The sequence below is a fragment of the Aulonocara stuartgranti genome (genome assembly GCF_965226115.1).
Source record: "Aulonocara stuartgranti genome assembly, chromosome: 6".
NCBI lineage: Eukaryota > Metazoa > Chordata > Actinopteri > Cichliformes > Cichlidae > Aulonocara > Aulonocara stuartgranti.
The window spans coordinates 2,744,746-2,760,115 of NC_138944.1; the positions used below are offsets into that span (position 1 = coordinate 2,744,746).

A 15,370-nucleotide genomic window follows, 5' to 3' on the forward strand; every position below is an offset into this window, starting at 1 on the left:
GATTGGGGTTGGGAAAGAGCAGGAGAGAGCCCAAATTTCCCGTCTCGATTTCCACTTGTTACGCTGGGGCACTCTGACTGCTTCTGGGCAGAAACTGTAGACATTGTGTTTAGTTCTAGTCTAAACACAACACAGTTTAAAAAATATACTAAATGCATCAGAGGAAATGTTCAGAGAGCACAGCTCCTGGTCTCTTGAAAGCATTTTCTCATCTTCGTGTTGAAAGGAAAGCTGCACAGACTAATACCACTTTCTTGTTTCCTTTTGACTGGAACTCACAACCAGTGTGGCATGTTTGGATCCAAACTCCACTTCTTTTGCAACAATAGCTCCAGAGTGCTACCAGTTTACCCCACTGACTCAGAGTACACTGTCAACCTGGTGTAATGGTGGTTTCTGGTAGCTCAAAATAAAAATATTTCATGTGTTTTTGCTCTTTGACATGAGAAAGCATTTACAGCCGAAGTAGTCTGACTTAGTTTTTAAATTACCCCAAAACAGATCATGTGATTTACATGACCCTTGTATCAGTGTTAACAGCACAAACACACCATCCTCTATCAGCTTAATGGCCACAAAGCTAATGCTAACAGATATGAGGAGAGACTGGTGAAATTAATAATGTTTTAACTGTAGTCCTCAAGCACAAGACGAGCTACTGTGTATCCACGTGGAATCGTGTTAACTTAGCTAAGTGTCTGCATAGACAAGTCAAATCCCTGTCACTACTTTTTCCCGATGAATATTCAAGCCATCACACTCCACTGTGCTACGTCTAAGTGCAGGCCATGAAAGCAAAGAAGAGTTGACGCACATATTCATAATCATCACTTCTGTGCTCGCTCGCCGCCTCGTCCTCCGCATCGACCAGGTGCCTTCAACTGTTATATCCGTCCTATTAAACGAAACTCCCGTCTGTTGATCGGAGACATTTAAGCCCGATGCTAATTGAATGCCGCCTGACATTTTAGCTCACCTAGACTCCTGCCAGACCTGACAAACATGTCAGTTTCTGCCTCTCACAATAATTGGGTTTTCTATCTTGGCTCAGCTAGCTGCGTGTGAAAACACAGAGCTACACGTTCATTATGAATGAACAGAGACAAGACAAACAAGATCCATTTAGATAATTAACCAGCAGCAATCCCACTTCAGACATCTTCATCTGTCTCGAGTTACTGAAATAATGAATTCTTCACAGCGATCATCAATAAATAACACAACAACATATGTCATTTGGAGAGGCCTTTTCCACAACATTTTGCATTAGCATGCTTTTCAAGGGGAGCTCGGCTCTCTTACTCTGACAGCAGCACACACTGACTTGTATAGCTTTCAATCCCCTGCTGAGAAAGTGGGCAATGACCCGTGAAGGCACGTAAAAGAATATTGATGGAATATCCCCGGCTCACCTAGATTTACCCATCCTATCTTCTTTACAACTCCCCTTCTCTCCCTCTTCCATCTCACCTCTTCCTCACACTCTGTCAGCCCCGTCTCCATCTCCCTCCATCTCTCTGTCCGTCTGGATTTGCGTCTCAGAGTCTGTCTCCCCCCTCTGTCACCGCGCCTCTCCACGGGCTCCGGGGCGCTCGTCTCTCCGCTCACCGCAGCCATTTGGAGATTGTGCCTTAGGCCTGACAGATGTTGCGTCCCCTCTGAGCAACCAGAACCTCCATCACCATCGTCACCTCAAACGAAACCACTGCTGTGCGGGCCAGGGGAGCATGGCTGATTCGCTGCGATTATTTTGGCATGCACCGTGTCCTTAAAAAGCTGGTGGACCAGACGACACTTTACCTCTCTTTTTCTTTTTCTTATCTCCATGCAACACGCAGCTCTACGTGCTGTTGTCGGTACACTGAACATGCACCAGGTGGTATTGCTCCAGGTTTGTCTGGTGTAAGTAAGCATGTGTTGCAATGAATTGACCTGTTTAATTAGAAGTGACGTCGCAATTTTATTCTAGCACTAATTTAGCTCTTGGCTAGTTTATGCAACGTTTTCTGCTGAAAATATGTAATAAAAGCTATTTGAATATGCATTCTCCATAAATAGTCATTCTCATCTTGATGTTTTTAGTCTTGAGGGGAAAATTGCATCTTTTCACTTTAGCACTGTCCTCAAATAACAGTCTGTCTTTCTTTGCATAACAAAAAGACCAAAGCAAGTTTGGAAAGATTCTGAATCTTGAAATGTGACAATGATTTTTCATTGCGTCACTAAAAATAACACGTTTAGAGCTTTTCATGTCTCTGTTTCAACGACGGATGTTTGTCCTGGACTGAAGCTGCTGCATGAAAGACAAATTCTATTCATATATCTTTAAAGGCCTCCACATAAATCATATTTATGAGCAGCATGAGGCCATCAAGCTTTAACCTACATTGCAAAGACACAATCAAGGCTTCATACACAAGTGTTTCCCACCGAGAGCTTTAAGTGCTGCATTTTCAAACAGCTCAGTTTATTCTTATTTTAAATCCATTTATTCTGGGAAACACTTCATTAAGTATGATTGTTTGTTACTATCTGAAGTTAAAAGTATGTACAGGAATTACAAATGAATAAAATAACTCGGGTAATAAAAGCATTTGTCTGTAAATCTGTGGAGCTGAACAAACCTGTCAACATCAGCGAGTACACAGCACTCACATTTTGATCTCTCTCCTTCAGCGTTTCTGTCTCTGAGAGCGGCATGTTTAAAAAAAAAGCAGCATTTATTTAACTTAAAGCAGATATTTTATTTGAAGAAAAAACACATGATGCAACATTGTTGTCCTATTTCGCCGTTCTGAGCGTGACTGTAAGAGAATACAAGACAAACTGGGAAGAGCAGAGCTTTTAGCTTCAGTTAACCCTATTTAACCTTAACATATAACAGTCTTTGAGTCTGCTCAGGATTGTTTTCCTGCCGCATCCTTTTAATGTTCAACACAGAGTAAAAAAATTCTTGTATTTCACGAGTGATTCAGAGGCAATGATGCACGCATGTTCCAGTGTAATTATATCTTATTAAATAGTGTCAATGCTCACTGACAGAGCTGGAAGAAGTTATTGCTAATGCAAAATCAACTTTTCTGCTCCTGCTGCTTCACATTAAAAGCACTCAACTGGCAAAACACAAGCTGGCTGCTATTGTGAAGACATAACGGGAGACAATGCACACCTCTCATCAAAAATGCACCAACAAAACCACTTTTCTCATCATCAAATCATCTTTAATATTTGACTTTAACATTAAATACACTTAGCTGTAACACTTGGAAAATAAAGCACCAAGTCCTGGTTTCCTTATTACTGCAATATAACTACAAAAAAGCTACAAATTAAAGTTAACTGTTAATTTAATGTGTCAGGAAAGTGACACATCAATCGACCTGGCTGATGGAAGTCAGGAAGTCGACCCTGTGAGGTTAAAGTCATCAATGACAATCAATCTAACCCCGATGCTATTAAAATTTGTTCTCACAACTTCTGCAAACTTCAGATTTTTTTTTAACACAGTCTGACAGCCTGACTGTTTCCAGACTCTCTTCTGCAACAGCACCTGAAGAAACCACCGCAACCCTGGAATAGACTGCTCCGCATCTGTGCTTCACAGCTTGATTTAGAAAGTAGCCGTGCCCCACTTATTCAGCACGTCCAGAATCAGAGAGCCATGAAAAAGGCTGTCTTGTAGCATCCAATGCCAAGAAAACAGCTTCAGCTCAGAACAAAGGAAAAGCAAAATAAAACAAACTTGACTTTTACTCGTTATTTTTCTTATTTTGTCTCATTTGTGTGCTTTTTCAAACATTCTCTACTTTTATTATTTGACTTGATTTGATGAAACCAGAAATCTCCTTAAAAAATTAAATTCATGCAATTCTTTGCTAACATGCTTCTCTTCATTTTGTGTATTCCACTTATGACTTCTGTAAAAATCCTGGTCTCGTGACACACTGCGCGCATTTCAACACTCCATTCAACAAAAGTGACACATTAAACATTTGTTATTCCTCCAGGAACTTAATCCCATCATTGAACTACGTGGCTGACAGAAGCCGCCCTACACATTTCTATTCCAGCTATAAAATCTGTAAGCTGATGATGTGCGTTTGGGTATTTCACTAACGATGGTAAAGGAGTGAAAAAATGTTTTTTTTACTTTTCCTTCCTCACTGCTGCTGCACAGAAATGCATCAATGTCATAAAATGCTAAGTATTCATGTATGAAAGCGTTTGCATGATGATGCAAGTCTCGGGACATTTTTCGTGTGGATTCTGTTTGTCTTCCTGTGAAACATTTCTCTTTTTGTTATTGTTGTCATTGTTATTTTGAGGACACTTCGAGGACATGAAATATTTAAGTTCACTTTTAAGCCGTGAACTTATACAGAAAAGCGAGACAATGAACAGAAGTCTTTGAAGCCTGACTGTGGGAGAGAGGTCTCTTCTGAGGTGAATTCATATTCCACCCACCTGCCTATTGTTGCCTTCACAGCTCCACAATGGCCGTACTTGTTTGGAATACTGCACATACAAACACAGGCATGCACTCCCACAAATGGGTGAGCATTCAAGGCCTTTGTCACGAGAGAACATTTGAGCCCTGTGACTTTTCTTTTACTCGGTACATTGATGAAAAAGAGTCATTATGTATTCCTTAAAGAGAAGGCTGAGCCTGAGAGGAAAGCAGCTCAGACTGACTCTGCTGTCACTCAAATGCTTCCCCTGGAAAAATCCCTTTTGTTTTCAAACCATTAGAGGCAATAGCCATTTGTATGACTGCAATCTGTGTGCTTTTTTTTTTTTTTGTTAACCAGCACTCACCATCCCAGCCATTTACTGTAATAATGTGCTCTCACACAAAATCTCCGGCTAAAACCCCAAATTACTTCCCCTAATGTGTACTCGAGCTCTGTTCTTTCATGTACAGCCTCAGTATGAAGCCACAATATGAAAATTGATGTAATTGCTGTGTTGTCAGTCTGTTTTCTCCATAAGTGACCCCCGGGCCATGCCTCTGTTTATTTCTTTTTTTGCTCTGTCATGTTTTTTCCCTGTACTCCCATTGCCACTCTTCCATGCTCACTTGCTCCCTGTCAGTTTATGTGCTGTCTCTTTCCCCCCTGCTCCCTTTCTTTCCTTCGCTCCCTGTGCAGTTTCTCTCTGTCCCTCTCCACTGCTTTACTCCCACTATCCCCCACAGCCACACAGGCCTGATTTACTTCCACTACTTGATGAAGAGAGGGGCTTTTGTCTGCCACCAGCAGTAGTCACATGGTGCTGTGCCCGGGGTGACTGACGAACCTGCAGTCTCTACTGCTTCCCTACTTTCCAAGTATGTGGAAACAGCAACAATGGAGGAAAAAACAGTTTGAGTCTGGAGTGCTTTATAGAGAAAGTTGCTTCTTCTCTGGTTCCACTCTTTTTTTTATTTAATGTTAGCGACGCTAGCAGTAGATAACAATGTCAGTCTATCCTGCTATATGTCAGCCTAATGCTACCATCAGGATGAAGTATTACAACAAATATTGAATCGACTGCAATTAGATTTGGTTCAGACATATTATCTAAGCAAGATAAATGCTCTCTTGTATCAGCTCATGACAGGATAATTGCCCTATTTCACAATGACATCATGAATACTGTCTTGTGTCTTATCTGAATAAAATGAAAATGGTATCCAGGACAGTGATGTCCAGGATCTGATGTGAGAAACGAAAGAAACTGCCAAAGCTGCAGTTCCTCTGCTGTCCACTTGAGGCTGGATCCAAAGCCTCAAGTGAGCATCCTACAAGCCAATTCTAAATGCAGACTTGTAGATTTGACTGACAAAAGGAAACCTACCATTCATGTTGCTAATGTGCTGCAAAAGTGACTGACTACTCGCCCCACATCAATTACATCTTACACATTAACTGTATTTCAGGATATCTCAAATCAGTAGCATTGCCCCGGGGCGAGCAAGGCAGTTAGTGCTTGCCCAGTTTCATCTTAAAACATAAATTAAGACCAAATCTCTCTCCTTACGTCTCAAACAGTGTTCAGTCCAGTAAGTTTTTCTCATCGTCTATCAGTGCCAACTGTGGTCCCAGTTTGCATGAAGGAGGTTTGACTCTCAGTCCAATTCCACTTAAGTATGTGTTCATTTCATTGGTGTGTCTGTGGCCCATTTAACAAAAGTTTGAGCTGGGCTAACTTAGAGGCCAGCAGGTCTTTTTCCTGGTACTCTGTGCATTGTGGATAAACCTCCAGTGTTATGAGAAACTAACAGGAAATTAACATGCTAGAAAAGTTGCTACTGGCTCTGCTTTCACTGCTCTGAGATCAGTTACCATCTGCACATTTGCATAGCATAGCATAAGCAAGTACTCAAGCACTTTGGGATTTATCAACAGAAGTCTCAGTTGCGAACCGTGCTGGCCACCATGTGTGATATAAGAAACTTTTAATAACCCACTAGATTATGATTTTCTTGGAAAGAATATTTTTTGGGTTCGAATCCACCGGGGCCTTTCTGCGTGGAGATTACATTTTCTCCACATGTGCAAGTGGGTTCTCTCTGGGTACTCCAGCTTCCTTCAACAGTCCAAAGACATCTAGTTCTTAATTGTACATACATGTGTATGTTTTTGAATAGTAGTTTGTCTCTCTGTGTTATCCCTGCATCAAGTCAGTGACCTGTCCTGCCTACAGTAGCTAGGACAAGTTCCAATCCCCCCATGACCCTCAGTTGGATAAGTGAGCAAACACACAGCAGAACAAACAGTTTATGTGGAATCCAGTTTGAATCACTGATTGTTCCCACAGAAATGCAGTGTAAAACTCTCCTTCTTCTTTGTTCCCGATTAACAATTATGTTGGAAAATCTTCATTTCCTGATTAAAAACTTATAGATATGCTCTATAAATGTGTAATGTAGTCTCCTTATTTCAAGGAGAATAAAGCACCCAGTGATGTCCAACACCCATTGCTTGGGCTAAAGAGTGTCTATGCAATCTGAATCTATAAAATCTGTAGTCTTAAGCCATTCACTTATGAATTCTATGTTACATTATTGACAGATAAAAAGTGAATTTGATGTGTTTTGCTAGCCTCAGCTTGCCTAACATTATCAATGAGCGCAATGAGCATACTGCTCTCAAATTCTACTTTACATCTTGCAGATGACACAAAGCCTAGTTTACCAAGTCATTTTTCCTCTGCTCAACATTACTAGTATGTTTTGCATGTAATAAACTCTCTATAGACTGACAAGGACGCTTTCAGTAGCATTTTTATTTTACACGTCATATTTTGGCAATATGGTGATACTATGGATGTGTGAGAGAAAAAAGCGTAAGTGTGAGACAAAGAATATATGAATGCGTAACTTTGTGTGAAAGAGCTTATTTAGGCTCATGTTTGTGTATATCTGGCACGTGATGGTTTGTATGGCTGACTGACATTTTGGCTATGTGGTAGAAAGTGTGTCGCAATGCGTGTGTGACATTAGCAACATGTCAAGTTATTTGCTGGCCTTCATCTGTTTTCTGCTCTGTTAAACTGGTGATTGCTGGTTTCTGTGGACTGAAATGTTTCTGTGATGTCTCTCTGTCTCTCTGCATCATTAGAGACATCTTCTTTGGGTTTGCCCAGATCCCATCACTCTACAAGCAATAAAACAGAAGATAGCCTTGCTAATACGAACATTTCTACCCCAGTCTGCCACTCATTTTGATGCAAATAAGAGGCATGTCATAAAGACTCCATAGTTGGCCAAATATGTATCGTAAAAGCATGAATAATACAAACATGCAAGAAGAAGAGATTTTACAGCTTACTTAAACCAAGTCCCAAACAGACATCCTTAGAATGGGGAACTTAAAATGGTAATCACTAGTCTAGTGTTGTTGTTACACTAACATTTAGATGGATGTGACAAATAAAGACGAGAGAAAAAAATGGATATTTAGGGTCTGGCAAAAATGTGTGGATTAATTATGGTGTTTCATAAACCCAAAATAGCCATGGACAAAACAAAATTTAAAACATAGAAATACACAAACACACAATCAGAGATGCCCAGAACCCTAATGGACCAAAGCCATAATGGAACCTGGCAAAATTGACCCAAATGGACCTGAGCACAGAAAAGTGGTTAACTCTGACCATTTGCTGATGTGCTGCCTCTAATGTATTTTAAGCCTGTATAGAGAGCTTGCCTCAGCAACCCCATCCAACCCTAAACCAGCTGAGAAAACCTATGATTTATATCCAAGCAGCTCCCAATGATTAGGCTGAAAACATCCACGTTCAGCTTCAGTTCATCATCTACGTTTAAAGGGATAAAGCAACTCAGCTCTTTATAGGAAAAACTAGGCCCATCCAATGTATTTGACTTGGTTGACTTTATTGAAAAAAACTATTAAAACGCATAGGGCTGCAAGGACAAATAATTTGCTTTTGCCAGAAGGCAATGCAACAGTTCTGGCAAAGGGCTTTTAATTTGAGGTACTATATACTGCTTATGCCTGATTGATAACTTCCCATCATGTATTTTGTCATCAGATGAAAGCTAAAATTTCTCCTTATTCCTGGACCACATTTTCTTTTTCCTGTTTTTGTGTCTTTCATTGATTAAGTATTGTGGTCAGTAAGAATTTCCTGTTTTGCTGTGATTATCAGTATTGATTGAATTTTGCAGATATAGAGGGGTAGACAGATGACATCTAGTCAAACGGTATCATTGGAAATTTCCAGCATCTCTGAAGCAGAAAGAAAAATGGGAAAGCCAATTATCACATTTACTCTACGATGATGAGTTTCTACACCGATCGTTTAAAAGTGTAAGGTTGCAAAAACTGTCTGTAAATGCTGTCATTTCTCATATTGACCTATATAACATGAAGACAAGTCGAGATACGGACTGTGGGATGTAGGGATCTTAGGACAGAATATCATAAACTTGTTTTACTGGAGCATCACTAGATCAACAGGAAGTCATAGCCTGAAGATATTTTGATAAAAGTCATAAGCTGCAATTCTCAGACTCTGATTTCTAAGATTTTCGGTTCTTTTGTTGCCACTGTAGACCAACCTGTAGATGACAGTGGATTTTAGAATGAAAGGTTGGGCTTTTTACATGCTAACATGTGCCAGGTCAATGGTGAGGCGTCTAGGGTTAGTATTGAGGTTGCTTTTTGCAACATGTTCTCAGAAACTAGATGCTGAATTATTTTTGGGGGATTCGGAGTATTTATGTTGTAAGGGTTTTATTTGAGTGTCCAAAACAGGAGAATATCCTCACCAGTGGTAATTCTGGTGAAGGAGTTTTCATATACAGTATAAAGAGATCTTGTCTGGTGGAGCAGGGGTCATATCCTGCAGATTGTCTCCAGACTCCCCAGGTTTGTGTGTTAACAAAGGTAGACTGATCTGTAGTTGTTTTCCTAAGCGCTATACAAATGCAGGCCATTTACCATTTCCTCAAAAATTTCTCACTAAATTATGCTGTAGAAAATCCCACGGTCAGAGAAAGTCTCTTAATGCTTTGCTGACGATAACAGAAGGACATTCAAGCCTTTCTGCTGAGTCCTGGATGTCTCTCTCTGTGTTCAGGTTCATCATCTCATCATCTGGTTCAGCACCTTTAACAGACCTCAGGGGCGTAACAGTCACTGCCCAACAACCTATATCATATGGCCAGCATCTGAACTGAATTGGGGCTGCATTCCCTTTTCATAATTAGATGGTAATTAACTGAAAAACTTCGTGATTAGAGTTGTGTAAAGGGAGTCATGTAAAGCGACTGTGAACACAGACAGGTGGTTAATACCATCAAATGACCCAAACCAAAGGAAGGGCAGGGGCACTGATTGAAGGGGTTGTCTGACTTCTAATTGATTTATATCCATGTAGAACTGGGAGAGATTGTTCCTTTCTGTCAGCTAACTGTCATTTTGGTTTGAACTTGTTAATAAATGAGTGAGTTCAGTGCTTCTTACTGAGACTGTAGGCAGCGACAGAGAAGAGACATCAAACCGAGACCAGTGAGTCAGACCACATCAATATGTCTGCATGCATTCAATACTGCATACTGTGTGACTGGCATGCCAACCGTGAGGAGCAAACAAAAGTAACTCATACAGTCAAGACAATTTTTAAAATAGGATACAGAAGAAATGACAAAAGAGGACCATTACCTTTCTCTTGTTGTTGGGGCTCACGTACAAATAACTGAGTATTGTCTTTGCTCCTACTTTGTCATTCAGCTTCTGGTACGTTGCTCCGTAGTCTGTTGACCTGAAATTTAATCAGAAAGGTCTGATGAACACTTGGTGAATTACTTGCTGCAATTAAAAGACTCCTCTTGAGAATTCAGTGTTGGAGGGGAAAGAGCACAGACTTGATTAAGTCCCTTTTGTGCTCATGGCAACATGAACCCCAGCAGGACTATTACGGTCACTGCTGCTGTATTTATAATCCAGGCATGGATTGCAGCATTAATAACCTGATGTAGACATACTTGAGTAAATGCAGACACATGTTATCAGTGAACTCATACTGTACCACCCAAGAGCTGACCACTGCTCCTGGTCATTTTGAAGATAGAAAAATGAACTGGATTATTTTTAACTGTCTTTTTCAATAATTAAAGCAAAATATGCACATTTTTATTTAAATCATTTGTCAAGGGTCAATATAATATATCCACCTAACAAACCCCATAAAACCCAGAACCACATGCCTGCAGACCAGTCAGCAACCACGGATCACTAGGACAAACAAGTATTTTTCAGCAGGTTGCAGGTAGCTGCTGGAAATCACTATGCCTAGAGACTGGTCAGTGATAACCACTGGTCACTAAGAAAGAATGAGACCATTTCCTGACCAGTAGTTGTTGGAAGTAGTTTCTTCTTGTTGGTAGGTGAAACTGGTTGCAAAGAGGTATACAGTGCTTCACCAATAACCGTCTTACGAATGCACTGGTGGCCTGCAGATTGCTGTAGTTGATGCAGTTTCCCGTACTTTGTTTGAAGATGGTGTCATTTCTGCCAACTACTTACTAAGTTAAACCATGAGGAGTGTGACACAAACTGAACACAGATACAGTTCAAAATCAAATTCAAATTTTATTTGTCACACACAACCATACACAGTATGACATGGAGGTGAAATGCTTGTAGCTGTACAATGCCCGACCATTAAATGACAGAAAAAAAGTTTTACAATATTTACAATTTACAGGTTACTACAAAAATTTACAAATTAACTTAGGAATTTACAGTAAAGAATGTGCAAATAGCAGAAGAGATTATAAAGATTATAAATTATAGGATTATAGGAAATGTGTGGTGATGCGTGTGGTGACGTGTGTGAGAGTCCAGTCTTATAGTGGCGTGTGTGGGAGACTCCAGTCCTACACCTGGTTCAGGGCCCGAATAGCCTGGGGGAAGAAGCTCCTCCTCATTCTCTCTGTTTTGGCCTTAAGGGAGCGGAAGTGTTCACCTTCAAAGCAAAAGTTGTGTCTTTTGAAACATGTTGGTTTCAGCTGTAAGGCCAAACTTTCACTCTGCAACATTCAACATTTCCGGTTTCCATCACACAAGTTTCACACGAGTTAGCAAGTGTTTGCTGACAAGTCGCCATCTTCCATGCAAACTACAGTTTACATCAGCAGTCTGCAAGCAACCAAAGTAATTACAAGGAGGTTTATGGTGCAGCACAGTCCATGTTATTGATTTCACACATCCATCTAAGCGCATCCACTCGCCAGCTAGTCAGAGAATACACACTTTTCCCTACTGATGGTCGGTTGACCAAGGTATTGCTGACCAGTCTCTAGACCTGTGTAATGAAGTGGTGCAATGAAACAGTGTGAGTAAATGCATACTGAAACTGTTCACTGACATTCTTGATGTCTTTCACAAAATGTGTTTTAAAGTTTTAAGTATTTAAAAATGTCACGATTACATAAATATGCAGAAGGTGAGCTCTGCTTCACACAGAAACCTGTTATGAATATTCTTAGATGGCTGCAGCAACATTATACAAAAATCCGACATCGGAAAAACAAACAGACACACTGTAAACGTTCTTTCATGAATCTATGAATATCATTTAAATATACAGTTTTTCACTTTTAAACTTTACTGATCATGACTGTAATACACAATATCTTTGCCTGCCATACTGCAAAAAGACACAGTACAGGGAGTTTTTTTTATGATATTCATGTAGAAATGTAAACAATGTATATACAACTGTGCGTGGGGATCTGAAAGCTATAAAGCAGCCAGCTGAAGACAAAAGCAACAAAGGGAACATGACAATGAGCAGGAAAACTGAAAGACTGGAGAAATTTTAAAAAGACTGGATCAAGATAAAAGCTACATTTTTAAAATTTGTGCATCAGAAAGCGAGAATGTAAAACAATGCTTTGCTAAAGGCTAGAGAGTGTCTTCATAAAGCCTTTATGGAATGTTTTCTATGCAGTTTAAATATATTTTATTCTCTTTTAACTACTTCCATGGATGTATTACATATACCGTACAACAGACGAGGCCGCACTACACTTCAAACTTTAGCCCTGCTTACGTCCTTTTACTTTCGGCATCACACTTCCAAAAAAATTCCATTATATACTAAAAAAATCATAAACACACACTGTTATAGGAGCTTGCAAAGAAAAGCGTCTGGACTTCTTTAAGTTGCTTGAAGACGTTTCACCTCTCATCCGAGAAGCTTCTTCAGTTCTAAGGTCAAATGGTGGAGAGTCCCAGATTTAAACCTAGTGGGAGTTTCCCCCCACAGAGGGACAAAAGGACCCCCTGATGATCCTCTAATCGCCTGACCCAAGGTGTGAAACCGGGTGTGGGTCCCAATCAGCCAGAGTTTCGGGTGAGCTCATTGGGACCCACACCCTGTTTCACACCTTGGCCTCCCAAGATTACTGCTACAGTAGCAAATGAAAACCCAGAAGAAAAACATACACGCCACGATGCAGACGCATAGAAGTTGTTTTCTCTCATGCATGAGCTTCAGTCTGCAATTATCCGCGTACTTGACGATAATATTTATATCCAACAGCCATCGACTGCACTTCGCCCTTAGATGTTTTTTTTACCACTGCGCTCTGAGAGTCATACCAGAAAGATGGCTTTAGAACTCACTGCGACTTGGCTCTTTCTGTCACTCTGCACCGTGTAGTATACTGTATAAGTATACAACACTTCAGTGCAGTGCATCTCTAATGAAGTACAGACAAACCTGCTGGCCCAGGAGTGCTTTATTCAAGAGGAAAGGGAAGTGCAAAAAAGCCCGGAAAGTCATGACATGAGTGAAATCTATCAGTAATTAGAAAGCAATCCTGACACTCGGTCCGGCCAATCACATGACCTGAATCCATCCGAAAATCTAGAAAGGACCAAAACTCAGAGTCCATAGAAGGGTTTTTGTTTCGCATTATTACATGTAGCTTAATTTATGGACATCTCTTTGCACGTGTGGATTGGCTGGGTCGTTGCTGATATCTGATGGGAATTTAATGTCAAGAGCACCTTTAGAAATATATTTACTTTGAAAACTGGCGACACGTTCAATGCTTATTTTACCTGGGTAATAATTTGAAATAAATTGCAAATTTTGGATGTGTGTAAGACAGTCACACTACAGTTTTGAGCGTTTAATTGGTTATTAATTCAGAATCCGGGGCACAAACCCTAACACCAGTTTTTCATTGATTTGTATCCTCCCGTTCTAATTTCTGTTGATGTATCCTGAAGTTCTTTCAAAACCTAGCATCTGGAGGTTTAGAGGTTTCCTTTTCAAACCCAACCTTTTTCCAGTTTCTTTGGTATAAATTTGCACTGATGTTGCATTTTCTTGGTTGCAGGTTGGTTGGTAGAGATATGAAACATTTTTCCAATTTCCCTGTATTCTTTCATCAGTTTGTGGAATAGTTCATACTCAGTACATTTAATCTATAGACTTGTGAACCTGATTCCTGTTTTAATCAGGAAAAAGATGATGGCAGAGATGTTCACGTTTGGAAACAGGAGGGTGTGAATCAGCGAGGCCCAACACAGAACGCATTTTTCTAAAACTCTCTTTTGTGTTTTTCATTTCTTTATATTCTCTGCACTTCAGTTATGTTTTAATTTGTTTTTTGTTAAACTATAGTTAGATTAACACAAAAAACATCTACTCGATTACATTTATACATTTAGAATTAGATGTTTGGAGCGATGCAATACTAGAAGTATTTGGTTATAAACATTCAAATTACCAAATAAAAACTAATCAACTAGGTTTAAGAAATATATTACTTGCTTGGGGTTACAAAATGATCATGGTTTGTGTTACAATAAACTTTCATTGTTCTTGGTTTCCAGGGAAACCAATAATAAGTCAAGAGCATAAATGCTGCACGTACAAAACATAATTCCAGTGAGCAGTTTCAAAGTTGTGATGTCAAAAAAGGTGCATTTGTGTAGACGTCCACAAAAATAGAACACATTTTTCTGACTATTTTACATTTTGATACAAGATCACGCTTAAACTTTTTAAATTTGATTTGAGTCTTTGTTGTGTTGCTGTACTGTTGCTACGATAAGGTAACACGAATGTATATGATACAATCCACAAGCATAAACTAAGATTCACATATATGTGCAGTGATTTGTGTGTAACTTTTGAGGATTCACAGGCTCATGCTCCAACCCACAAACGAAGCACTTTGATCACACGTATTTTACAAATGACTTTATCAATTAAAAATCATAAATAGTGATTATTTACGTTTAATTATTTAAGTCCAGCTTCACGAATCGGATATTTTTCTCCCTCAAAAGCTCTTCTGTGCATACAAAAGTCTAAAACTACACGCCAGGTGTGTGTGCACCAATCGCCTGATACGCAGAGACGACGTCGCATGTCCACGCAGGATTTTGACACAAATTTTCCCGCTGTGAGCTTCGTACAGATCAACAAATGTAAGCTGCTTTGAAATCCCAGTGTAAAACTGGGACATCTGGGCTTCCTCTCTTCTTGCACTGTTTTTCTTTTTCTTATCTTTTTGTTGTTTATTATTATTGTTTAATTTCAGACAAAATTAGCCCGTATCATTAAAAGGAAAACAACAAAGACAAAACTTACAAAATATACAGACAATGTTTATAAAAAGCTGACATATACCTTGTGTCGGTGTGTGTTATCACTGTCAAAGCTCAGCACACATATTTACACAGTTCCTCAGTTTAATAAAACAGACATTGTTTTTTCTAAATAAACAGAACAGCTCATCACTCCACTGGAAAAAAGAACATGTTGGATTTACTCAGTTCAAGGACGTTGGTTACGCACTTGTGTTTTGCTTTGGCAGAAACTTAAACAACTTAAA

At 39.6% G+C, this 15,370-nt stretch overlaps 1 protein-coding gene across 1 annotated transcript in view; it reads right to left on the bottom strand.

Moving 5' to 3' along the window:
• sorcs1 (sortilin-related VPS10 domain containing receptor 1) overlaps window positions 1-15,370 on the bottom strand; it is a gene marked incomplete at its 5' end in the record, with an annotated part of 195,976 nt that overhangs the window by 80,063 nt on the left and 100,543 nt on the right. Inside the window, 1 exon segment of the mRNA XM_082537936.1 lies at window positions 10,173-10,272. Coding sequence (XP_082394062.1) covers window positions 10,173-10,272 — 100 coding nt within the window.